Source organism: Equus przewalskii, chromosome 29 (assembly GCF_037783145.1).
Source record: "Equus przewalskii isolate Varuska chromosome 29, EquPr2, whole genome shotgun sequence".
Classification (NCBI taxonomy): Eukaryota; Metazoa; Chordata; class Mammalia; order Perissodactyla; family Equidae; genus Equus; species Equus przewalskii.
Genome location: NC_091859.1, coordinates 6,257,363 through 6,284,541, shown reverse-complemented (window position 1 = coordinate 6,284,541; position 27,179 = coordinate 6,257,363). Strand labels below are relative to the sequence as shown.

Genomic DNA, 27,179 nt, shown 5'->3' with positions numbered 1-27,179 from the left:
ACTGGTACATATTTTAATTAAATTTTTATTGTTTGTCTCCCATCAGTAGAATGTAAGCTTCGGGAGGACAGGGGTTCTTTAATCTATTTTGTCCTCTGCTATATCTCCATCCAGCACCTAGAAGAGTGCCTGGAACATAAGAGGAGCTTAATAAACATTTGTTACATACATTAATGGGGGTGGGAGAGATGGGGAGTGTGAATCACAAAATAGCGATAATGGTATAGTGGTAGAAGTATTTTATTTAGCTATATGGGAGTAACCACTAAAGGAAATACTGAAAATAACTAAAGGGCTTACCTCTGTGTAGCTAGACCAGGCATGGGAAGGTCTGAGCTGCAGGCTGTTATTTTTAATCATGAGCATATTATTACTTTGAATTACTTCTACATATTTAAGTTAAAAAAGTGTAATGGACAGAATTGACCAGAGAAATTTAGAAAGAAAGGAACAGTGATGAGGCTGACTTGAGATTTCTAATGTGGGTCAATATATTCTATTATACATGTGATATGATCTTAAAGTGGTAGAGGGAAGTTGAAAGTATCTGGTTTGAGTGTCTATTATATGCTAAGTGTTGTGCTAAGGAGGCAGTTTATACATAAATTATTTCATGTGGTCTTCTCAACACCCTTATGAGGAAGTTATCACCATTCCAATATTAGGGCTAAGAATATTGTATTTGAGCAGTTCCCAATGCCACACCACTAGGAATTGGTAGGCAGATTTGACAGCCATGTCTACTTGACTCTAAAGTAACCAAAACTATATAGATGCTGCTTCATCTATAACAAGAGAAGGACAAGCGGTCGTCAAGCTTTTTAAATAGTGGAGTAAAAGCATAGAATGTAAGCAATGTGTATATGTGTGTGTGTATACTACACACTCTTTTAATATTAGACTCTGTTGGTTTCCTAAATCGGTCAATTAAAAATAATTTCTTTCTCTTCAATTATTTCTTGCTAGGAATGAATAAGCTGATTTTTTTAAAGAAAAGATGCATAACTGTCCTTTTTGTTTTGCTTAAAGTTTAATTGATTCACTGACTTTTTTGAAGAATATACAATAGGCCACAACACAGAGCTGAGTTAAGCAACTAATTGAAGCCAGGTACATGAGGGCTTAAATTACCAGAGCCTTCCTGTCATCTTAAATTAAACTTCCTTATATGCTTTTCAAGATTTATAACCCCAGGCTGAGAAGCTGTAAACTGGCCCAGTTTCAGAGTGAATCTCCCAGAAGGAAAAGATGTTTCCTCGAAAAGAGGAAAGCAAATGTCCTCAACGGGAAGAGGGTTCCAAGAGCACCGTGTGTGGCAGGGGTCACGGGAACGTTGGGAAGGGGCTGCAAAGGGGACAGACAAGCCACTCCAAGAATATGTGCCCAAAGATTTTTCACTTTGACTTGTGAGTTCTATAGAAGCAACTTCATCTAAACAGCATGTGAACATATTCTTGACTTTCTCCTACAAAATGAAAAGCAGGGGCAAATGATCATCTGTGGAGATCATGATATCTCAAATTCCCAAACTAGTTCATTCTAGTTCAGACAGACTTAACCGTCATCACTGCCTTTAACACTTCTGTCACCTATCTACGTAACTTCTTACCTACCTCCACTTTCACATTCAATTTTTTTCTTTTTATACATGTTTTAATTCTCTAAAATACAAAAATATTGTTCACGATTCAAAAATCACTATTTGTAAGTTGGTAAAATTCAACAACTATTTAATAACGGTATGGAAAGTCATTTAATAATCTGGACAAAAATTAAGCTTGAGGGGCTCACGTTTTAAGGAAAATTACCTCCCTTTTATTAACTCTATCGTAACAAAAAAATACACCATCTTTTACAAATACTTTCATCCTAATACCTCAGGTATAACCAGACCACTACATAAGAAAAATAAATTTCATTTTATAATTTCTTTCACTATAATGCTTTACCAGATATTCCCAATAAAATTATACATTCATGACATGCATTCTGCTCATTATTGGCTGGTCTCATGTGTATGGTTGTGGAAAGTCAAACTTTGTTACCTTTCCTGTCAACTACAACTCTAATTGTCAACACGATATATGGAAAAGTATGATTAGTAGAAATATCCTGAATTTCTAAGACATATTTACCCACGGAAATGAATTTTCTGAGTTTAAAAATTATAGGATTCATTTCTAGCTTGTTCTCTAGAATAAGAAATATTATTTATCTATCTCTTAGTTAAAACCTATAGAAAATAAATACGATTACAACTCTTCTCAAAGATTTTTATCACTTTATATTAAAGCACTTCTCATATTTCCCCAGTTGGTTGGAGACACAGTCTTTAATCTACTCCTTCCGGAGGAAAAAAAAAAAAGAAAGATAGAGGGAACTGGTTTTATCTTTTATATTAAATAAACACAAATAGGATATTGAACATTACGTAAAAGAGTAAGATGTTTAATCTTGACCCATGTAAAGTCCTTCCAAAGACTTAGAGAAAATCTAATTTTTATATTAAATATCTTCACATTTTTGAGAATTGATAACTTGATTGATCAAATCTTTATCACGCCACATATAACCAAATATTTCTCTGTGAAGGATTTAAGAAATTTAGAATCTGAGTACAGCTTTACTTTAACACAGATGCTACAAGAAGATAATTCAGGTCAAACGATAAAGGAGATCAGTGATCAAGGAACAAGATTGCCCTCACATATCAGCAATTAAAGCCACAAAAACAAGGCCATCTCGGGATTAATTCAGAAGTAGGTGGCTTTCGATCATATTTTCCCCCGTAACATTAAATTATATTGACAAAATAACAGCAATGTCTATGTTAATATCACTTGCTAACAAAATGAATCAGTAATCTGGACATCTTAAAGACAATATTTTTTGCATCAGATTAGTTGTGGTCTTAATATTTTTTACCAGTCTGTAATTAAAAAATGCACTGGTTGAATACTAGATCAGTTATCTTATTTGGCCTGTCTAAGCAAAACAGGAGAGAGAAGAAAGGAGTTATAAACATAAATGACTTGAAGCTATCAGTGACCTTCCATAGCCCAAGCACTTCACTCAAATTTACTTTTTATGATACCAAAATGCTAATGATCTTGGTGATCTGCTTTCTTACCCCACAGAACTGAAATCACATGCTAGTAAAGGAACACGGAGCACAGGCACTGCGCAGAGGTGGCAACACTGACAGCAGTGAATTAATGAATGACACCCAGCAAGCAAAGGGAACATAATATCTATAATAAATAAATAAAGGACCAAAGAAAGCTATATGAGGGGATCAATTAGGATAGAGGCAAACAGTTCCATGCAGCTGGATAATTTCTGATGGTTCCATTATATACCATTTTAAAACTACCGTAGTTCAATATCAAAACCAACCAAAAATCAAGGACATGTTATCTTTAGTATACTAATTTTATAAATATATGCAATTTTAATTTAAAATGACATAACTGTAACTGCAAATCTTATGAAGCATATTATTACACATAGCTCTGTATCCCTTGGAATACAACTGTGACTAAAATATAAAAATACTTCTGTCCTCATAGTGCTTACATTCTAGAAAGGAAGAAGCAGTAATAACAAACAATGAATATCATAAACAAGTAAATTGTAGGTTGGAGGATGATTAGAACTACGGGAAAAAAGGGAAAGTACAGCAAAGTACAATGGGGAGTGGTGGTGGGCAGCCTGTTGTGTTCAAAGGCAGTCAAGGCAGTCATCAGTGAGAGAGCAACATTTGACTAGTAGACTGGAAAGAGGTGAGAGATGAGCTAAGTGGCCATCAGAGGAAGAACACTCTGGGCAAAGGGATGAGCTAGAGTACATTTCCTAAGTTGGGAGCAAACCTGGGCTGTTTGAGACCATAGCAGGGCTTTGAGCAGGGGAGTGACATGTGCCAGGTATGTTCAAAGTGTTTTAGATGTACTGACCCAGTGAACCCCCAAAACAGCTTCATGAGATGAGTGCCATTTTTTATTCCCTTTTAATAAATGAGAACACTGAAGCACAGAGAGGTTAGGTAAGCTGCCCAAGGTCACACAATTAGGAAGTGGTGGGATTGGAAGCCAGTCTTGTTCTAGAAGCAAGCTCTTAATAACTAGAGTTTGCCATTTGAACAGGATACACACACGCATGCATACTTGCACATATGCATGCACACCCACAAACAAGAGTGGAGAAGGAGCTGAGAGACCAGAAGAGAGTTGGTTGCCCGTATTCTACATCTCCTGGGCCACATTTCATTTTGTCTCTTGTATGCACTACTTGTAACCTTTAGATCAAAATGTCTGTTTAAATGAAAGATGTTCAAATTGGTTGAAAACATTTGGAGTTATGTTCAAAACAGCAAAAACAAATTAGAAAATCTTAATGTATAAAACAAATTTATTTGTGGAAATATATATAGATATTTATTTTAAATAAACAAAACAAAACAAAAATGAGTCTCATTGAAATGGAACAATGTGCCCTAAATTTTTTTATTAGTCTACAGAGAAAAATATAGGAACATTTTCTGGCTAAATATCCAGAATAATAGAGGAACCGGTCACTTAAGCTATTTACTTGGGAAGAGCTTTGGAATCAACAGAAAGGCTTCATAAGTCATGATTTATGACTCACATCTCAAGCAAATGAAGAAAAATCTGTCACTGGAATTCTTTTCCTGCATTAACCATCTTGCTTCTACTACATAGACACTATATTCTTTTTCTCTGTATAATAACTATGGGCTTTTGAAAAGGGCTTAAATACACTATTATTACATAAGTCCACAGAAATTCTAATTCATAGACTATTTCACTATATCAAATATATAAAAATGAAAATAAATATTAATGTATGAAATGTATTCTCCAAAACATACAATAAATTTTATTAAAATTAAGACGTTGAGCTCCTCTATATCAGGGTCTTAATACTGCATTTAGTACAGCAAGTACTCAACATTTATTAAATTTATTATCAACCCAAAAAGTAATTAACTCCAATTTATCAGAAGAAGAATTATTTAAGAATCTATTTCAGTCCTAAAGGACATTGGTGAAAAGACTACTTTTCATAACATTTCAATGAGAAAAATAAGACCGTTCTCCCCAAAATGGTATAAAATTACGATGCTTATTACATATGGGTCTATATTTTAAAATATAATACACTTTCATAACAGCCATGCATATCCAGCAAGAACAGAAAAAAAAAATCTCCCCAGAAGAGTCAGAACCACTGAGAAATTCTGGGCAAGAAATTCCACATGGCAGATACAGAAATAGAGTAGGTAAAGGAAAGACAAATGAAATTCCACATCACTTCCAGAGTCAACATGCTTCATACAATACTACTTTACTTCCTATATTTTTTCTACTACTATTCTTGCTTCTTTTCCACTCAAATGGCTTAAACCAAACTGTAGGAAATATTATTCCTGGCAGTTTTCAAAATCTAGATCTCTTTCTACCAACCATCCCCCTAAAAATAATGATAAAAAATAAATATTTCTTCTTTTCTCCCTATTCTTAAGGAAATCCAAAGAACTTACACTGTTGAGAATTTTTTTTTCCACTTTGATTCCTGCACATTTCACTCGACATCACAAAAAGCCAAGACAAGTTTAAAAAACAGAAGTATATCTGTATCACTGAGTAATGAGAAATAGATCTTATTACTCCATTTTGTAGTAATACTTTGTAGTATATTCCATATTCTTTGGTAAAACTATGATTTTTCTTTATTGATTTAATAATCGACTAATGAAAAAAATCCACAAAAGAGAATAGAGCTTGCATGGTTATATAGAGAAAGAAATATTGCTTATTATGAAGTGAGGGCTGGTTGACAGGTGAAAGAGAAGGGGATATTTGAATCACTGAATATTTGACATTAAGTAGAGGGTAGTTTGTGAGCGTATTTCAGAATTTTAGCTTTTTAAGTCAATACTAATTCCCAAAAACAAACTCAAGGTAAAATGATTATTATTATGTTTCAGTCTCGGCTTCTGAGACGGAAAAAGTTAAATATTTATGTTTGATATGTGTATATATTTTTAAAGATGATGAAGAGTATTTCCATATCGGACATTCTCCTTCCTTAAAAAAACAATAGCTATTTATGCCATAGAGCTGACTACCTGATAGCCTGCTCATTGATCAGGAACAAATGAGCAGTTTGCATGAAACCTGTTAACTTCATTTCATTCTGTGGTCATTTTGTTTTTCTTTTTCTCTCCGAATCCTCCTAGTACATAGTTGTATATTTTAGTTGTGGGTCCTTCTAGTTGTGGCATGTGGGACACCGCCTCAACGTGGCCTGATGAACAGTGCCATGTCCGCGCCTAGGATCCGGAGCAGCGAAACCCCCAGAGCGACCAAAGCAGAGCGCGTGAACTTAACCACTAGCCCATGGGGCCGGCCCCTGTGGTCATTTTTGATGTGGCAACTTGCCCAGGCTTGTTCAGTCCCACTTATTCAAACACTAATCTAGGTGTTGCTGTGAAAATATACTGTGGATGCGCTGAAAATCCACGGCAGCTGACTTTAAATAAGGAAGATCATCCTAGATAATCTGGTGGACCTGATTCAGCACTAGAAACGCCTGCAGAGCAGGATTGAAGCTTCCTTGAGAGAAGGAAATTCTACCTATATATAGCAGGTTTGGCTCACGCTGAGAGTTTCAGCCTGTCCTTTGTGCTGGGCCGTCGTTGGGATTTCAGACCTGATAAACAGTCCCCACGATCACATAAACCAATTCTTCACAATAAATCTCCTAATATGTATCTCTTACTGGTTCTGCTTCTCTGGTTGAACCCAGACTGCTATAACTTCAAATTGGAAAAAAGCGGTAATGGAAAAGATAAGAAAGCTGCCCTGATCTGTCAGCACTCACCCCAGGCTGTGTCTACATGCACCATAGACTCAAGTCAGACAAATATATACATGTGTGTATATAAACACACACACACACACAGAGTCTCACTTCGAAAAACGTATGTTCCCAAACACTCAAACTCCTATGTTTAACAGGCTTGACATTTTTGAAAGATTTAACAATTTAATCAATCAAAAGCATCGACAACAGATAACTGCACAACTGGAGACTAGGCTTAGTAGCGCATTCTAAATAATAAAGTAATTTGCAGAAGGAAGTACCCGTGCCACGTGACTAACAAGAAAGACATTGCACACACTTTGATGCAAACCACAAGCATTTTTAGAAAACAAACACAGATATTTCCCGTAAAAAGTGATAAATGTTGCTCATCCAGCCAAAAGAAAAGTGGTTTTAACTTCTATCACATTAGTCAAACAACCCCATCACATTGACACAACTACATAAATATGTTTTTCAAACTCACAAAAAACAATTTGCTAAAAACAAGTGGTACCTAAACAAATGAACTTCAAGTACATGCCCTGACTCCCCTCCTTACCTGGACTGCATATCTTGCTGGGTTTTGGCCTGACTGGCGTCTGCCTGAGGGGAGGCGTGAGTCACCCGCTGTTGCAGTTCCACCAAGGACTGGTAATACTGCTGTTGATGGTGTTGCTGCTGCTTGTAGCGAGACAGACTGAAAAACAGTCCTAGAATGGCTTTTAAGTTTCCATTTCTTATTTCTGTATCAAATGGAAAATATAAAAACAGTATCATATAAAATGATTTTTTTTTTACAAATGAAATTCTAGATGCAATTCTCTTAGACTAAATCTATGAAGATAGAAACACAACTTGATTCTCTCAGTCACAGATTCAAACAAACTTGATTTTCTGGAACATGCTAACATTTACACATAGCTTGGAAAATTCAGGGAGAAAGTGAAGGGATGGAGGGTCAGCAGAACAAAACTTACTCATGTGATGCTCTTTGCTGACCCTGAACTACAGTTTTTTTAGAGTTAGCTTCTTCTTAGAAATGGATGTGCAATCTGTCTCGTGCTAATTATTTGATAACACTCTGCTTCCCTCACAAATACACACAGCTGTTACCAAGACAGTGATGGTTATGAAGCGGAGAAAGAAAGCCACTTAAATGTTGGTCGTCCTGCATAATAAGTATCGATGCCGTGAGTGTACCTCATAATAGTCACTGGATTTATAGCAGTCAACATTCCTTCTATATCACCCACCAACCAATTTATTTGAAAATAAAATGTGGGCCGGCCAGGTGGCGCAGCGGTTAAGTTTGCACGTTCTGCCTCTCGGCGACCCGGGGTTCGTCAGTTTGGATCCCGGGTGGGGACATGGCACTGCTTGGCACACCATGCTGTGGTAGGCATCCTACATATAAAGTAGAGGAAGATGGGCACGAACTTTAGCTCAGGGCCAGTCTTCCTCAGCAAAAAGAGGAGGACTGGCAGCAGTTAGCTCTGGGCTAATCTTCCTCAAAAGAAAAAATGTATATATATATATATCCTCCAAAAAGCCCACTACATCATGTGTATCCATTTTTAATGCTCCAATTATTTTATTTTTAATTCACATTACATATTAATAAATAATAAAGACCAGCTTACTCATGACTTCAGGTAACATAATTGAATAAATATGAGTAGAAATCTGAGTTTTAACACGTGGGGCTCCTGTGTAAGTTTTTCTAATATTGAATAAAAAATTAAATGCACAAAGTAGTCTACAACAGGAGCCTAGATTTTTCTCCTGTAGTTATAATTTAAAAATTAAGGGGCCGGCTCCATGACCGAGTGGTTAAGCTTGCGTGCTCCGCTGTGGCAGCCCAGGGTTCGTATCCTGGGCGCGGACATGGCACCACGCGTCAGGCCACGTTGAGGCGGCGTCCCACATCCTACAACTAGAAGGACCTGCAACTAAGATATACAACTGGGGGGGGGGGGGGCAGGGATGGGGAGATAAAGCAGAAAAAAAAAAAAAGGAAGATTGGCAACAATTGTTAGCCCAGGTGCCAATCTTTAATATAAAAAAAAAAAAATTTTTTTAAAGAGATGGAAGTAAAGCTTGAAATAAGGCTATGCGACCTGTAGTCATATTTTAAACAAAACTTGCTATTAGCAATCAAATACATCCTCTTGTGAGGTCAAGGTTTTATGTGTCCTTTGTGGAGTTTAGGAACATTAGTAAACTATTTCAATTTCCTGCCCTCTGATGGTCTATAATGTCACACAAACCATGCGATGGAATTATTCATATACAACGGGGCTCTGAGATGTTCTTTTTTTCCTCCCAAACCTTCCTCACAGTAGCCATAATATAGAAGAGTTGGCTTGATCGACATGAAACTACAGTGAGAAAGTACTAATTTCCCCTTTTAAACCTGACTGATCTTATTCGAAGAGTTTTTAACAATTTCTTGTTTTACAGCTATGCATGTTTAATTAATTTAGAAAATCAATTTTGAGCATCACATATTTTTAGAAATAAATAAAAATCAATGGTTTATGTTGATAAGGGATGTCATGTGAGAAGGAAGAGACATAAAATGAACAAATAGTAGCATTTCTAGCCTGCTTTTAACCACAAAGAAAGTAAAATATTATCTGGGAGAATTTCACCAAATTTTATTCTAAGTAACATAACCATCAGCTAGGTTTAAACCTGAGATTTTTGTCTATTAAATGTTTAATTTAATGTTACACATCATAGCAAATAAAGGATAACAGAAATTTAAGATAAAATTCAAATCTAGAAGAAAAATTGGAAAAACTAAATAATTCTACTAAATGTTCATAATATTTCAGAAGCCACAGAATTCCTCTTTTTCCAATGACAGCAAAATTTTTAAAACTTAGAATTGTCTAGTATTTCTAGTACCTATGAGGAAAAAGGCTTTTCAGAGCAAACTAACTGTGGTAGAAACATTAACCAACCTCAATCGTCAAAATGTTTAATAGCATCTAACAGAATTTTTATATACACAATTAATATTCTAATTTAATTACATTTGATTCAGGTCTCCAAGGACTTGCTATTTCATAACTTAAGCAATTGTTTTTTGTTAACAGTACTTGAAAACTTTGGAAAGGTTTTCTAAGAATATATGTGGAAGAAAAAGATCCAGAAAAAAGAAAATGACAGAACTAGTTCAGTCGTTGTCCACTTTTCTATACTTCAATTTGAGTAATAACCGTTTGAACCTTTAATTATTTTAAGGCTTTTATATATAACAGTTACTAATATTGTTATGTTAGTCATTTAAAGCTCATGATGACTTATTTAAACTTACCAAATATTTAGACTAAGACTACCAACTTGATCATATCATAGAAACGTTATTGGTAAAATAATATTTGAGCATTAATTATACCATTTTTACCTTTTGTGTATGTCTATGTATTATCCTTCTATCCAGCCATGTACTTAAGACTCTAAAAATGCTCTACTCTGCTAATAACATAAAGATGCTTTGTTAATCTATCCCCCTCACATACACTCAGCCATGACAAGAACAGCTTTTGCAAAATATGGAACATATCTAAATAACTAACGCATACATTAATAAGTACTGCATTTATGTTTCTATTACTTTGTAAACTTTACTGATCTCCTTTGTTGTATTAAGGAACTATGTAATCCCACTTTACATTTCTTCCATTATGAATAATCTTTTACAAATATGGATGCCATTTGTGACAAGTGTGCTTTTTCTTACCTTCAGCAGATAAACCTTGAACATTTACTCCTCTGGCTGCTAGAAAACTAAGGCAGACATCAACATTTTCAATCTGTAACATGAAAAGCAGTGAAAAAGCAACTTAGAGGGTTATTTTTAAATAAATAAATGAGCTAGAATGAAACCAGAGAGAGAGAGATAAAGAAAGAATGAATACTTTACATTCATTTCATACTAGAGATCTTTACCAGAGTTTAACTAGAATTATTTTGACTAATTGCAAAATGAATATAAAGCTTTCATTGTCTACTTTGGTTCTTACTAACAATTCATAAAGGCCTGATCAAGAATGGCATTCTTACAAAGTAGCAACCCACCTACGTAACGTAAAACTGGATTTTGTGCTTCGTAAATAAGTCTCAAGGAAAGTGTCCACACATCAGGAGACTGTTGCCTGTGGGAGTCTCAGGATGTTAGGATGTGGGGAATTAAGATTCATGCAGTAACATTTGGTAAGTTGCCAAAAGATAAAAAAGATAGAGAAAGAGTTGATACAATATGAAAGAAATGAAGCATATTTTCATCATAAACCATAACCAGTCTTTATTTTAAAAGTTGCATTTGTATTTCTAAAATTGCATAATCCTCTGATTTAGTATAGGTATTGCCTTTGTAATTTAAAAGAATTATGCCACGGCTGTTAAATAGTTTCAACATGATAACCAGCTTGTAACCATTTAGGGTGAGAAGCAAAAAACCAAATGACTGATTTATGTTATTTCACAGGTTGATCTCAATATTGGTCATGGCGTTACATAGCAAAGTTAAACAGCTAAGACTTTTTTAAAGAGTGTAGGAAACTAGGAAGTTCCAGTTCTTTGTGAATCATCTCCCTGGGTTTTTTTGGTATTCCATAGATCTTGAAATTCTAAAGTAAATAAAAGATTTAAACTTAATACTTGGCAAGGGATTGGCTTCTGTCTTCTTAAATTCTCATCAAAAGCTATGCATGAGGACATACAAAGTTCTGCCAATGTCCTCTCTAGCTTAGCTTCATAGTAAGGTCAAATGTCTCTTAAAGAAAAGAAAAAGAAAAAATAGATTCCAGAATCTGTCCTTATAAAATAGACAACTACTTACATTTCATTTTAAATGTAATTTTGTGCAAAATTTAGTTTAAGTAATAATATCCAATGGGATGTTCTTTGCTTAAAAATGATGGCAGCCAAGGTATACATATTTGCTTTGAGAAAAAAAATGATTTTTATATTGATTCATTACAAAGTCAGTTTTGCTGAAATTATTCTACTGAAAAAATAACAAGAGTTGAAGATGCTGCACATAAGACCAAATGAATATTCTTGTTCTGCCCATCAATATCTGAATATCCAATAAGGCTATGGTGCTGAAATAGACTTCAAATACTTTCCTTTCTTCACATTTCACTTTGCTACTAGGAAATAAAATTATATAAGGAAGGAAAGAAGGAGGAAAGAGAAGAAAAAATTGAGCAAATTGTATCTTCTACTCTGTCCACCCAAAGTGATATTTTAAAATTATTTCTTTCAGGTTCATTAAAAAAATTAAAAAGGAAATGCCAAACAATTACTGTCACCTAATATTAAGACAGAGAATTGAATATTTTAAAATGTTTGCTGTCATAGTCCTGATATTATCACTTTTATAATCATATGCCTTTTACAAAAAGCAAGAAGATTTTGGGCCCAAACATATAATTTACTGCAAAGTGCTAATAGGCTATTATTGCTTTTAGCTACTTTTATTATACATAAAAATATCAGTTTATTGGAAGACTAAGAAAAAGTTAATAAATAGGATCTGTAATTAAGTTTGTAAGATAGATTTTTTGGCTACCATATAAAAAATAAACTGACATCCAGATTGGGTATTACAGACAAACAACTCTCTCTCAACATGCACCATAAACTTGAAAATATACTCTGCATTCCTTTTATATCTATTTATCAGGAGCATCCAAAGCTTTGTATTATTCCTTTACAGTAATTCACTATGAGCACCAACAATCTGAGATAGTTAATTCAGTTTCCCGTTATACTACAGTAGTTAAAGCAATAGCAACAGAAGTACTTGAATATAAAATTTCCAATATGACTCTTAAAGGCTAGTTTATTAAAATATATTTATTTGTTCAACAATATTTGTTTATTGGTCAAAATTAATTTTCCAACAGTGTAACAGCATAATAAACATAACTTAAGAAAATAATATCCTTTCTGTACTTAATTCCAAAGTCCAATTATAAATTGAATCTTGGTTGTTGGTACTATGTTACATTGTTTACACAGCAAAAAAGTTATAATGAAAGAAAATTGCTTTGAGAAATTTTAAATGTCATTTATATGATTAGCTTCCTCATCAGAGGAATACTTTAAAATAATTTGAGAGGACTTTTAAATTATATAACAATATGTTTTTGATAATGATTATTTTTATTTCAATAAATTCTAGAGATTAGTTTCTCAGAATTCCTGCTTTTTGAAAAAAAATAGGTTGCCCTTAAACATTTTCCAGTTAAATAGCTCTGTAAAAACTGTTTTAGGTGTATTTTTTTGCCATATTAAAACACAATTGTTTTTTGAACTAAAACTCTATAAACTTTTTTGATAATTATAAACAGATAAAAGTGATTTGCCATCAAATTGATTCAACTGATTAAAGCCAGTTTTATTTTTTCTCAATATTACTTAAACCATACACCAAATAAACTATCAAAATTCAAATTGTATTTCAATACCTAATAATTTGGGTCAAATTTTAATTAGAAAAACTTCATGTACCCTAACAAACTATTTTCTAAAATTTTGACTGTGCCTCATAGCCATAGCAAGAAATACATTCAATAGCACAGCCCAATGTATACTTGCATAAATATAATGGAAAAAACAGTTTCGTGGAACAATATTTACTCTTACTAAATTGAAGTCATTGTGATGCTTTGTACTACATTATATTGTCTTCTGTTTAATCTATTTAAATGTTGGTTAAAATCCACTAGATGGATCTCGGGATCCATTAAGGGATATAGAAATCCACAATTTGACAAACACTGCCATAAAGAAGAGTAATGTGTTGCCCTGTCTACAGTGTCTCTTTTTGGAGGGGTAACTATATTTAATAGCTAAGGAAAAAGTGAAAAATTATCCTCAGAAGCAAGTTCTCTGGAAGGATGTAAGTAAATCAGTTAACTAACACAGACAAAAATGCTCAAAATACTATTTTATATATATAAATATATAAGATGACACAGTTATTCCTTTGGATATGTTTACAAATTGTGTCCCTATGTCTAATATCTGGAGAAGAATTATTTTACCTCTTCTTTTCAGTGCCCTTTAATTTGTCTGGACACAAATTCATTTTGAAAAGTAAAGCAACTGATTTGAAATTTGAGTCAACCCTTCATAAGCAATAATTTGACCAAATTTAAAAAACGTTTCAGAATTACTAAGTTATTTGGTAAAGTTAATCTTTTCTCGATCTCTCTCTCCTCACTCCCTCTATTTGGTTTATGGGCATATAAAGATGTTTGTCGAGCTGTCATAGTTATATTTATTTACTTATTTATTCAGGTATACTTTTGATTTTATGAAGCTATGGGTTTATTGAGATTTTAAGCCCCTGGAAGATAGGAACTGTGTTTTGTTGACTCATGCAGTCTCAACAACCTGGCACAGTGTTTGGTATCTGACAGATGCTCAGTGCATACTTGGTGAAGAATGGAGGAAAGAAGGAGCGGTAGCCAATTGGTCCCTGTACTCAAGGACAAAATGAGTATGGGGGCGGGGGGGGAGGAGGAAGACCCTTTGATCCAAAGGCTACGTGTTAGATTCTCTTTGGGATCTTTTAGAATATACTACTTCCCTCTGTCTGACCCCAGACAATAAGAACTGCAAACTCTGTGGATTCAGGTTGGACATCAGTATGTTTTCAAATTTTAGCTCCTAATCTCAGTCCACCCTCCTCTTTACAGATTAAGCGACTAATCTCCTGAGAAAGTCTCACATATAGATGAGCTCAAGAAGCCAACGGAAGAGTATATATTATGTGATGCCCAATTTATACGAAATTCAAGATCATCAAAACTAAACAACGAAAACAGCAAGTAGAATAGTGATGAACTTTGGAGGGGTATAGTCTAGAAAGGGGCGCAAGGGGGAACACATACGTGGCAGGTGTGCTTTGTTTTGAGCTGAGTAGTGATTACACAGGTGTATACATATTAAAAAATCAATCAGCTATATACTTAAAACTGGAGTACTTTATACACTTTCTGTTGGTTTTACCTCAATTTCTACTAGATTACTTTACACTCTTCTATATATGTTTTACTGCAACTAAAAATAAAAATAAAATATCAGTCTCTTGTTTTGTTGAGCACAGAGTCCAGGCATACAAGGCTAGAAAGCTGTTAGGTGGCTGTTGCAAGAGATTAAGGTGACGGTGTTTCAGACAATGGTGGCAGTGAAGGTGATGAGAAATGATCAGATTCTGCATATATTTTGAAGAAATCTAATGGGAAGTTACGCATATAAGAGAAAGAGATGAATCAAGGAGGACTCCAAGTTTTTTGGTCTCAGTAACTAAATGGATGAAATCTCTATCCGTTATGATGGAAAGAAGCCACGGATAGAAAGAAGGAGTTAACTTTTGGACATGTTGTCTAGTCTGTTAGACATCCAAATGGACAAATAGGCATTTGGGCACACAAGCTGGGGTTCAACTGAGAGGCTAGGAGCAGAGATCTAAATTTGAGGGTCATCCTCATACAGATGGTAATTAAAACCATGAGGCTAGACTAAATCACCAAGGGTGTGCGGCTATCAAAGAGAAGGGGAAAGAACATTGAGCCCTAGGAGACTATTATTGGAAAGAAGGGGACGAACCCGCAGAGGATACTGAGCAAAAGCATGCAGTGAAGTGTGAGGAAAATCAGGAGAGTGTAGGGTACAGAAAACAACGTGAAGAAAGTATATTAATGCCAAGGGAGAGAGGAGTTCCAACAGAAGCTGCTGGTAAGAAGGATGAGAACTAAGACTCGACTATTAGATTTTTAGGATTAAATGGATCAGTTCATTAAAGGTATTCTCTCTCTCTGCCTCTCTCTCTCTATAAATATACAGAAATATATATAGGGCCAAACCCAGTGGCCTAAAGGTTAAGTTCAGTGCACTCCACTTCAGCAGCTTGGGTTCAGTTCCCAGGTGTGGACCCATACTGCTCTGATAGCAACCATGCTGTGCTGGTGGCCCAGAAACTAAAAAAATAGAGGAAGATTAGCATGGAGAATCTTCCTCGGCAGAAAAAGAGAAAAGAAAAAGATAAAGAAATCTATATATACATACACAAGCATATATTAAAATGTATATATACACGGACACACACACATACATATATATTTCTTATATTTGACCAGCAGAATGTAAGCTCCATGAGGATTCTTTTCTACTTTGCCCATTGTTCTCTCCCCACGTCTAGAAGGGTACCTTAGGCAATCTATAAACAAATGCTGAGGAAATGAATGAACTAGTGCAAGGATAAAATAATGTTTTTATGCCTAAAGCATTCAAATGAAAAAAGAAAAAATCAAGTGATAATTTAAAATACCATTAATAATCAAATTCAGTGTATCTACTGAGTATCTACCTGCCATGCCAACTTCTCATCTGTGCCATCGTCAGCTTCTCCTCTCTGATGCTCACCACGCTCACCTCCAAGGGAGGGAACAGGCACCTCATATCTCACATCCTCCCTTCTACCCCCAGCACTTCATATCATGCCCGGCACAAAGCAGAAGCTTAATGCATTTTTCTTGACTAAATGGATGAATTTATAAAATAACACAGAGCATCAGGTATAAGCTCTGTTAGCATTCACCCAAAAATTCAGTTTCTGGTCTTTTGCTTTTGTGAGGTTAAGGAAACAACTATTGTTATTCTAGGAGAGAGAAGATGGCAATGGCATTAAGAAACTAAAACTTGTCGATAATAGGCAAACTAGTGAGAAATAGAAATGTACAACAGTCAGTCAAATTCTGAGCTGATCAGTAAACATGTAGATATAAATATTGAAATTGTGTTTAGGGAATTTGTTGCCATTATATGTTAGGATTGATAGAAATAAATAACTTAAAATAATTTCCATGACTGTGGAGCCCATAGAGATTATCTTGTCTGACTCTTTAAATCTAAATAATGAGATGAGAACCAGATATTCTATGTCATTATGTAGAGGACCCAGTGAAACTGCACATGGAAGCACTTAGTACAATGCTCTGCACATAGTACCAACTCAATAAACTCAAGAAACAAAAAAGTGGCTATGGTAATAAACAGTCTTTAATATTAATAGAGGGTGGTAATGATTTAAAATGGCATCATAGCCTCTTTTGCTTTTGGTATTATAGCAACTTTTCTGAGAATTATCTATTTTGCATTAAACCTGCTTCCCAAACTGTTTTTTCTATTGAGGTTATGATATGATAGATTAAAAAATTGTGAAATTGCAGTTGTATATTATTATTTGTCAATCACCTTATAGGTTTTCCCCTTCACCCTTTGTACCCACCCCACATCCCCTCTACCCCTGGGTAACCACTAAATATTTCTCTTTGTCTGTGTGTTTATCTTCCACATATGAGTGAAATCATACAGTGTTTGTCTTTCTCTATCTGGCTTATTCCACTTAACATAATACCCTCAAGGTCCATCCATGTTGCTGTGAATGGGATGATTTTGTCATTTTTTATGGCTGAGTTGTATTCCTTTGCATATATATACACCATATCTTTCTTATCCAGTCATCAGTTCCTGGGCACTTAGGTTGCTTCTTCATCTCAGCTATAGTGAATAACACTGCAATAACATAGGGGTGCATAAGTCTCTTTGAATTGCTGATTTCAAGTTCTTTGGAGAGATACCCAGTAGTGGGATAGCTGGGTCATATTGCATTTCTATTTTTAGTTTTTTGAGAAATCTCCATACTGTTTTCCATTGTGGCTGAACCAGTCTGCTTTCCCACCAGCAGTGTATGAGGGTTCCCTTTTCTCCACAATCTCTTCAATATTTGTTATTTTTGCTTTGGTTATTATAGCCATTCTAATGGGTATAAAGTGATATCTTAGCATAGTTTTTATTTGCATTTCCTTTATGATCAGCGATGCTGAGCATCTTTTCATGTGCCTGTTGGCCATCTGTATATCTTTTTTGGAGGAATGTTTGTTCATATCCTCTGCCCAGTTTTTGATCAGGTTGTTTGACTTTTTGTTGTTTAGTTATGTGAGTTCTTTACATATTATGGATATTAACCCTTTGTTGGATATATGATTTGCAAACATTTTTCCCCAGTTGGTGGGTTGTCTTCTCGTTTCAATCCTGGTTTCCTTTGACTTGCAGAAGCTCTTTAGTCGATGGAGTCAAACTTGTTTACTTTTTCTTTTGGTTCCCTTGTCTGAGAAGACACGATGTCCCAAAAGATCCTTGTAAGACTGAGGTCAAAGAGCCTATATTTCCCTCTAGAAGTTTTATGGTTTCAGGTCTTACGTTCAAGTCTTTGATCCATTTTGAGTTTATTTTTGTGAATGGCATAAGGGAATGGTCTACTTTCAATCTTTTGTATGTGGCTGTCCACTTTTCCCAATACCATTTATTGAAAAGACTTTCCTTTCTCCATTGTATGTTCTTAGCTCCTTTGCCAAAGATTAGCTGTCCGTAGATGTGTGTTTCATTTCTGGGATTTCAATTCTGTTCCATTGATCTGTGTGTGTGTTTTTTGTTATCAATACCATGTTGTTTTGATTACTATAGATTTGTAGTATATTTAGAATTCAGGGACTGTGATGCCTCCAGTTTTGTTCTTTTTTCTCAGGATTGCTTTAGCAGTTTGGGATCTTTTGTTGCCCCATATGAATTTTAGGATTCTTTGTTCTATGTCCATGAAGAATGTCACTGGGATTCTGATTGGGGATTCCATTGAATCTGTAGATTGCTTTAGGTAGTATGGACATTGTAACTACGTTTATTCTTCCAATCCATGTGCATGGAATGTCTTTCCATTTCTTTACGTTGTCATCAATTTCTTTCAGGAAAGTCTTGCAGTTTTCATTGTATAGGTCTTTCACTTCCTTGGCTAAACTTATTCCAAGATATTTTATTCTTTTTATTGCAATTGTGAAAGGGATTGTGTTCTTGAGTTCTCTTTCTGTTTGTTATTAGAGTATAGAAATGCACCTGAATCTTGTAAGTTGACTTTGTACCCTGCAATCTTGCTGTAGTTGTTGATTATTTCTAATAGGTTTCCAATGGATTTTTTAGGGTTTTATATATATAAGATCATGTCATCTGCAAACACAAGAATTTCACTTCTTCAGTGCTTATTTGGATTCTTTTTATTTCTTTTTCTTGCTTAATTGCTCTGGCAAAAACCTCCAGTACTCTGTTGAATAAGAGTGATGAGAGTGGGCATCCTTGTCTTGTTCCTGTTCTGAGAGAAATGGCTTTCAGTTTTTCCCCATTGAGTATGATGTTAGCTATGGGTTTGTCATATATGGCCTTTATTATGTTGAGGTACTTTCCTTCTGTACCGATTTTATTGAGAGTTTTTATCATAAATGTCTGTTGGATCTTGTCGAATGCTTTCTCTGCATCTATTGAGATGATTTTGTCGTTTTTCTTCCTCATTTTGTTAATGTGGTGCATCAAATTGATTGATTTGTGGATGTTGAAACATGCTTGTGTCCATGGTATAAATGCCACTTGATCATGTTGTATGATCTTTTTAATGTATTGTTGTATTCATTTTGACAATGTTTTGTTGAGGATTTTTGCATCCATGTTCATCAGCGATATTGGCCTGTAATTTTCCTTCTTTGTGTTGTCCTTGTCTGGCTTTAGTATCAGGGTGATGTTGGCCTCACGGAATGAGTTAGGAAGCATTCCATCTTCCTCAACTTTCTGGAATAGTGTGAGAAGGAAAGGTATTAAATCTTTGAATCTTTGGTAGAAATCTCCAGAGAAGCCATCTGGCCCTCGACTTTTATTTTTGGGGAAGTTTTTAATTACTGTTTTAATCTCTTTACTTGTGATAAATTTATTCAGATTCTCTATTTCTTCTTGATTCAGTTTGGGGAGGTTCTAAGAGTCTAAGAATTTATCCATTTCTTCTAGATTGCCCAATTTGTTGGCATATAGTTTTTCATAGTATTCTTTTATAATCTTTTGTATTTCTGTGGTATCCATTGTAATTTCTCCTCTTTCATTTCTAATCGTATTTATTTGAGTCTTCTCTCTTTTTTTCTTAGTGATCCTGGCTAAGGGTTTGTCAATTTTGTTTATCTTCTTGAAGAACCAGTTCTTTGTTTCATTGATCCTTTCTACTAACTCTTTTGTTTCAATCTGATTTATTTCTGGCTCTAATTTTTATTAATTCTCTTCTACTGACTTTGTTTCTTCTTCTCTTTCTGGTTCTGTTAGGTGTTGTTTGAGATTGTTTATTTGAGATTTTTCTTGTTTGTTGAGGTGAGGCTGTATTATAATGAATTTCCATCTTAGGACCATTTTGCTGCATCCCAAATGAGTTGGTATGGTGTGTTTTCATTTTCATTTGTCTCCAGATAATATTTGATTTCTCCTTTGATTTCTTCAATGATCCATTGGTTGTTCAGTAGCATGTTGTTTAATCTCCACATCTTTGCCCCTTTCCCAGCTTTTTTCTTGTAATTGATTTCTAGTTTCATAGTTTTATGGTCAGAAGAGATGCTTGATATTATCCCAATCCTCTTGAATTTATTGAATCTTGCTTTGTTTCCCAACATATGGTCTATCCTTGAGAATGTTGCATGTACACTGAGAAGAATGTGTAACCTGCTGTTTTTGGATGGAGTGTTCTATATCCAAACTTTTTTTTTTTTTGCGGAAGATTAGACCTGAGCTAACTACTGCCAATCTTCCTCTTTTTGCTGAGGAAGACTGGCCCTGAGCTAACATCATGCCCCTCTTCCTCTACTTTATACGTGGGACGCCTACCAAAGCATGGCTTTTGACAAGCAGTGCAATGTCCATACCCGGGATCCAAACCAGCAAACCCTGTGCCACCGAGAAGCGGAATGTGCGAACTTAACTGCTGCGCCATGGGCCAGCCCCCTATATCCAAACTTTTAATCCAATGATTTGTAAACTTTGCTACACATTAGAATCACCTGAGAAACTTTAAATCTATACATGCCCAATTTACACCACCATCAGTTAAATCAGAATATCTGAAGACAGCAGCCAAATGTCAGAACGTTTTAAAAATCCTCAGCTGATTCCAATTTGCAGCAAAGCTTGGGAACCAAAGCTTCAATCTATAGTCTTCAAAGAAAGTAACTCCATATAATTTCAACTTACCCCATGTGGACGCACTGTTCAGACGAGAGCAGTACATTGTTTTTTGTTAATTTGGACCATGATACTATATAATTCATGTGTTTTACATTTTATTCCTGAGGTATTAAAATATATATCTCCCTTTATAGTAGTAATGCTAGGAAACTCATTCTCAGTTCTGTGGGCACCCCATTTCTCATTTGGCTCAGGTGATAGTCATAGCTGTAGCTCATGGACAGTCACTCCCAGGACATTTACTTATCTATCGTTATGCCATGCACAATTTCTTAGGTCCTTCTTTCTGTGGTTTACATTTTTTTGGCATGGAAGTCCTATGTTGCCTCTATTTTTCCTGTTAAATTTAAGTATGGCTAGATAACTATAAAAATATTGACTGTATAATGAAAATAAAACAAAAAGTTTCTAAGTTCTAGACACAGTCAATATTTTCAGAAGTTTCAAAACGTATGGGCACATGGAGCCTTGAGGCTTTTGGATTCTATGAAAATACTTAATGTTATCACAGTGGCCTAAACAAAAACACAGTTTTGCTAGAGTAAATATGAAAATGGACCACTGCGTGCATTTTCTTTACTGAAGACACTAAACCAATTCAATAGAAGTTGGTTCATATTTTTAGACCTGAATAGTTTCTGTTTGTATAATTAATATTAGTATCTTGGAGCACTACTGTTTAATTTTGTTTGTGTTCTATAAAAACAAACCATTCATTTATTCATTCATCAAGCATTTATTAAACTTACTTTATGCCTGGAATTGTGCTCAGTGCTACAGATATAAATTTCAAGATATAGCCACTGTCCTCATACTTTCTAAACAGCATTGACTCATTTCCAACATCTTATACTACTCCTATGAAAAATAGGAGCCACTTTTCAAAACGGAAATTTCTTTATTGTCTAATTTCAAAATTGTACATTTATCTTCACCCTGATGAACTTACTGAATATGAGCATCGCTAATTGCTAAATCACAAATTGGGTTTAAAATGAGGAAAAGAAGAGCTCTCATTTATCTTCTTTTATTAAAACTCAAGACAGGCATCAGTGTATTTGTGCCTTTACAGTTTTTTTAACCTGAGGATCAATATGTGTTCTTGACATACTAATCATAGTTAGAGGCTATACTGGAAATATTTGTGTTTATTCACTTCACTGTTGAACAAACTATTACAAAAGAAATGTGGGGTTTTTAATTAGCCCAGCTCCTTATTGAACTCACACACTTTAAGTGGCATGTTTTATGACACCTAGCCTTTCAGCATTCTTACTACAAAACTGGTACAACCTGTTTTTGGAATGTAACTGGGGGAATCTTCCATAATATTAACAAAATCACACCTTGTCTATTCACAGGTTTCTTTCATTTTTACTAATGGATATTTAATAGAAATTAAATTAGGTACTAAATATCTGAGCATGATTAATATCAACCTTATAGTTTGTGATTAACTTTAAACCACGGCACCAACACTCAACAATGAGTGATAAATTCATTCAGCATCTACTGACTGTTTATTATAGGCGAAGAGCTCTGCTAGATGGTGAAGGAACATAAAAATGAATTATAAGGTCTTTGCCTTTATCAGCCTGTAAAATAGTTGAAGAGACAAAAAGATTCATAAATCACCATAACACAAGGCATAATATGATAAATTTCAAACAAGAATTAGAAACAACACTGTATGACAGTGAAGAGAATGACATCAATTTTCACTACAGATCTGGGGAAAGCTTCACAGAAGAAGCATCATTTGGACTCGAAGGCTAAGACCAATTTTGGTAAGGTTAGACAAGTGTCAGAAGGGGGAGTAGGCATGCCTAACAGAGCAACCAAGAGCAAAACTGCTCACAAGGATGCTTGAAAATAGATCATGCCAGTCTTTACTTTCTGCAATTATGTTTACAGAGCTAAATTTGGCCTGGAGCTAAATTGAAGAGCTAAATTGAAGAGGTTCTGTTGCCCCTTGGATTCTAAAATCACTACAATATAAAAAGCTAAATAACCGTAAACTGGATAGCAGGCAATACTTCAAAGACTGAGTTTTCTCTATAGAGGCAGCGCATCCTCGTCAGGGCACGTCTGGAGTACTAGCTACTGCTGTTGTGAATCACACAGAGAAAAAAATCCAGTAGAATATAAATCAAACCTAACTTTTGTTTCTCTGGGTGGTGGATTCTTTTGTGACTTGTGCTATTTTTAATTAACTATACTTCCTATTTTTCATGATAAATGTGCACTGCAGTGTCAATAAACAAGTTGAATACATGTGATTTCAACCAAAAAGAAAAATAGATAAGATGGCTCAGTTTGAGCAAACTTCCATCCCATCATAGAATTCAAATAATTATATGGATTTCAGCCAAAGACTTTAATATAAATTTTTTTAATATAAATTTGGCTGGAGAATTAAAGTAAAATGTAGGAGTGTTGTTTCACTGGTTAAAATTTTTAAGATATTTGTCTGCATTCATTCACTTAACACTTACTTGTTCATTGAGACATGTCGAAGTCCTTAAAAATATATAGTTTTATAGGAGAGAAAGAGAGGTAATTCCAATGTAATGTGATGAAGGTTATGATCAGAGAAACACAGACTCGTAGAGAAGGATGCAGAAGAGTCTATTCCTGATCAGAAGTCAAAGAACTAGGAAAGGAAAAGATTATTAGTAAGTAAACTTATCTAACATGGTTACAAAGATATCTTCTTCTGAAGTTGCTATTACTATACCATTTTACAATGATAAAGTGTTGATTAGAGAATTAAACTGACATGCTCAAGGTTACAGAGAGAGAATATGTCAAAATAAAAGCCTACGTCATTAATCCCCACAGTTTTCTGCTTAAGAGGAAGCCTGGGCCAATCCCTGAAAAGTTAGGAAGGGTTAACCAAATAAGAGGATGCGGTGTGAGGTGAGCCCAGGAAAGGAGCGATACGTGAACTGGTCAAGGTTGAGAAGCATCTTAGGTTAAGAGACCTGCAAAGAATTCAGAACAGATGGGAAGATTGAGAGTTGAACCTCACTTAAACCTTTCTCCACAACTTCTTTGTTTACCAATTTGAAAATAGGCAACTCCAAAGGTTGGTAGCCTTCAATAGCTTTCAAGAACCAATGTAGGAGGAGAGATCAGGCAGAAGGGACTCCAGGAACAAGACTCTGGAGATCTGGATAATCTTGTAGCAGGAGACAAGGCCATAGAGATAAATGGGGGCTAGATCAGGAACAGTCTCCATGTTCTGCTAAGGGTCTAGGACTGATCTGAAAGCTCAGGGAGACAAAGCTGTGTTTTAAGCAAAAGAAAGAAATGATCAGTGTTGCATTGAAGACATATATCTTATATAACCACATGGTATAAACATCAATTTATTGATAGCAATAAAAGTTTCACAAATCAATTTCTACTCATACTATGAGCAATGCATTCTGAATTTTAAAAATTGGATTTTAGTGTATTTCATTAAAAAAATGTCACTTGTATTGTGGGCCAGCGTGGTTGCATAATGCTTAGGTTTGTGGGCCCCTCTTCAGTAGCCCAGGACTCGCAGGTTCAGAGCCTGGGCGTGGTCCTATACACCACTCATCAAAGCAAGCTATGGCGGTGTCCCACACACAAAATAGAGGAGGATTGCACAGATGTTAGCTCAGGGACAGTCTTCCTCAAGCCAAAAGAGGAAGATTGGCATCAGATGTTAGCTCAGGACCAATCCCTCACATACATACACACAAAAAGTCATTTGTAACATTTACTTCACAACACACTAGTTGAACAAGCTGCAGTAAAAATCCAATACTATATGTCAAAAATGGAAGCAGGGAAATGGTTTGAAAGCTACTTCTCAATTTTCTCCTCCACCCCTCAACAACCTAGCACAGGAAGGGAGTCTATACAGAATTTTAAGCATGTATATGTTATTTACTCCAAATGCAAAACCCCTTTCATCTTCACCATAAACTCTGGTAAAGTTCATGTTATTTTTCCCATTCAATAGAGGCTTAGAGAGATAGCATACTTTGTATAAGTTTACACAATTAATAAATACACATTTAATAAATGCCACACTGTTTCCTACTTCTATAATTCAGATATTCTAACTGAGCCATTTCCAGCCTCTGACTCAAGCGCTCTCTACATGATTGACAGGTGGCCAGGACACAAGGCCTGGCACAAAATGGGTGCTCAGTATATATTTGGTTGAATATAAGGATGAAATTGTGTAGAGTGAAGGTAAAGACAGAAATAGTATGCAAAATCCACTTGTCCCATACATATTCTAAGTTTACAAGGCTTAAAAGTTTCCAAATTATTTTGCAAATATCCAATGCATTTTTATATCCTGGTAGATTAACACATAGAATGATTGATGTGGCCACAAGCCAAGGAATGCTGCCAGTCACTAGAAGCTGAACAGGTAAGGACCGGATTACCCCTGCAGCCTCTGGAGGGAGCACAGGACTGCTGACACCTTTTTTGGTCCCACGATGTTGATTTCAGTCCTGGCCTCCAGAACTGTGAGAGATTAAATTTCTATTGTTTTAAGCCACCAATTTTGTGATAATTTGCTACAGCAGCCACAGGAAACTGATACAATTAGCTACTCAGTAAAGCAACAGATACCAAAACTTTAGTAGGCCTAAGGATGAGCTGGGATCTGTCAGTATGCAGAAGTCCACGCATTGCCCTCTGAGTTTCAATTTGTTAAGTCTGGAGGGAGGGGAGGTGAACAGCGCAGTAATTAGGGGCCTCATGTCACTGCACTGCTAAGATACATGTTTGCCTGTCCCCTCTCAAGTTAGTTTGTGTTGTGGGATAGGGGGAGGGGTAGGAGAGAGTAATTTTGCTTCAGACTTCCATTTGTTTTTTTGTTTAGTTGATCTGTGGTTAGATACAAGGAATCAGTTTATTAATTAAACACTACAGTATAATAATTAAAAGTTTTGCAGTGAAATAAAACTGGGTTTGCATCCAACTATTGCAATTTACACGTTGTAAGAAATTGAGAAAATTTTTACTCTCCCAAAACCTCAGCTTCCTTATCTGTGAAATGGAAAGGAAAACAGTACATATATATATCTATTCATACTAGGAATGATTTATATAAACACAGACATGCTATGACAGAATCATGTGTTTGTCGTGTATGTTTGAATAGATAGATGTATATATAGGTATAAATATAGATAGGGAAAACTCATGAGGATTTTATCAGAGAAAATTTTTTTTTCAAAATTTTTCTATTTTATTTTAACCAACTTGATAATTAATGATAAAGAATAATGAACATTTAATATTTGCTACCAATTATACATAATATTTAATCTTTGTTATAAGGTATAATTGCTAATGTAAAGTGTTATAAATATAAAACTATAAAAACTTCTTCAGTATTCCTTGACCTGAAGATAAGCTCTGTGGTTTGTAATAAATTCCTGCTTTTCAGTTTGTTCTGAAGAACCAAACAAGACAAGGGATCTTACTCTTTTATTATGAAGGGTAAAACTGTTCTAAACTCAGACAATATTTATTTATATTCAGGGCTAAAGTTACATCTAACAATTAATTATTTGCCAAATGCATAATTTCACCACAAAATCAATAAATCCCTGTTATTTCACATGCCCATGCCCTCTCCCAACCTAACCAAAGGTTATATTCCTGCCATAGATGGAAGAAAAACACTTATTTATAGCGCAAGGTTGGGGGTTGGGGAGGAAAAGGGAGAGGAACCGAAACATTAGAAATGAAGGAAATGAGCCAGCTCTGATGGCCTAGTGTTTGAATTCGGGTGCTCTTGTTGTTTTGGCGGCCTGGGTTTGATTCCAGGCACAGGACCACACCACTCGTCTGTCAGTAGCCATGCTGTGGCAGTGGCTCACACAGAAGAACCAGAAGGGCTTACAAGTAGAATATACAATTATGTACTGGGGCTTTGGGGAGGAAAAAAAGAGAGAGAGAGGAAGATTAGCAACAGATATTAGCTCAAGGTAAATGTTTCTTAGCAAAAGAAAAAGAGAGCGAGAAGAAGGAGAAGGAGGAGGGATGAGGAGATGGAGGAGGAGGAGAAGAAAAAGAAGAAGAAAAGGAGATAAAAATACAAAGATTTGTATTCCAGGCCTTAATTTGTTTCACATATTTGCTAATAAGTTTAAAAGCAATTT

At 35.2% G+C, this 27,179-nt stretch overlaps 1 protein-coding gene across 20 annotated transcripts in view; it reads right to left on the bottom strand.

The window, feature by feature from the left end:
- Window positions 1-27,179, bottom strand: part of NAV3 (neuron navigator 3) — a 791,518-nt gene that overhangs the window by 217,313 nt on the left and 547,026 nt on the right. For all 20 annotated transcript variants that reach the window (XM_070600533.1, XM_070600535.1, XM_070600545.1 and 17 more), the window contains 2 exons: window positions 10,637-10,709; window positions 7,448-7,631 (listed from right to left, as the gene is read on the bottom strand). In XM_070600533.1, the coding sequence (XP_070456634.1) occupies window positions 7,448-7,631; window positions 10,637-10,709 (257 nt within the window). The remainder of the gene's footprint in view (window positions 1-7,447; window positions 7,632-10,636; window positions 10,710-27,179) is intronic.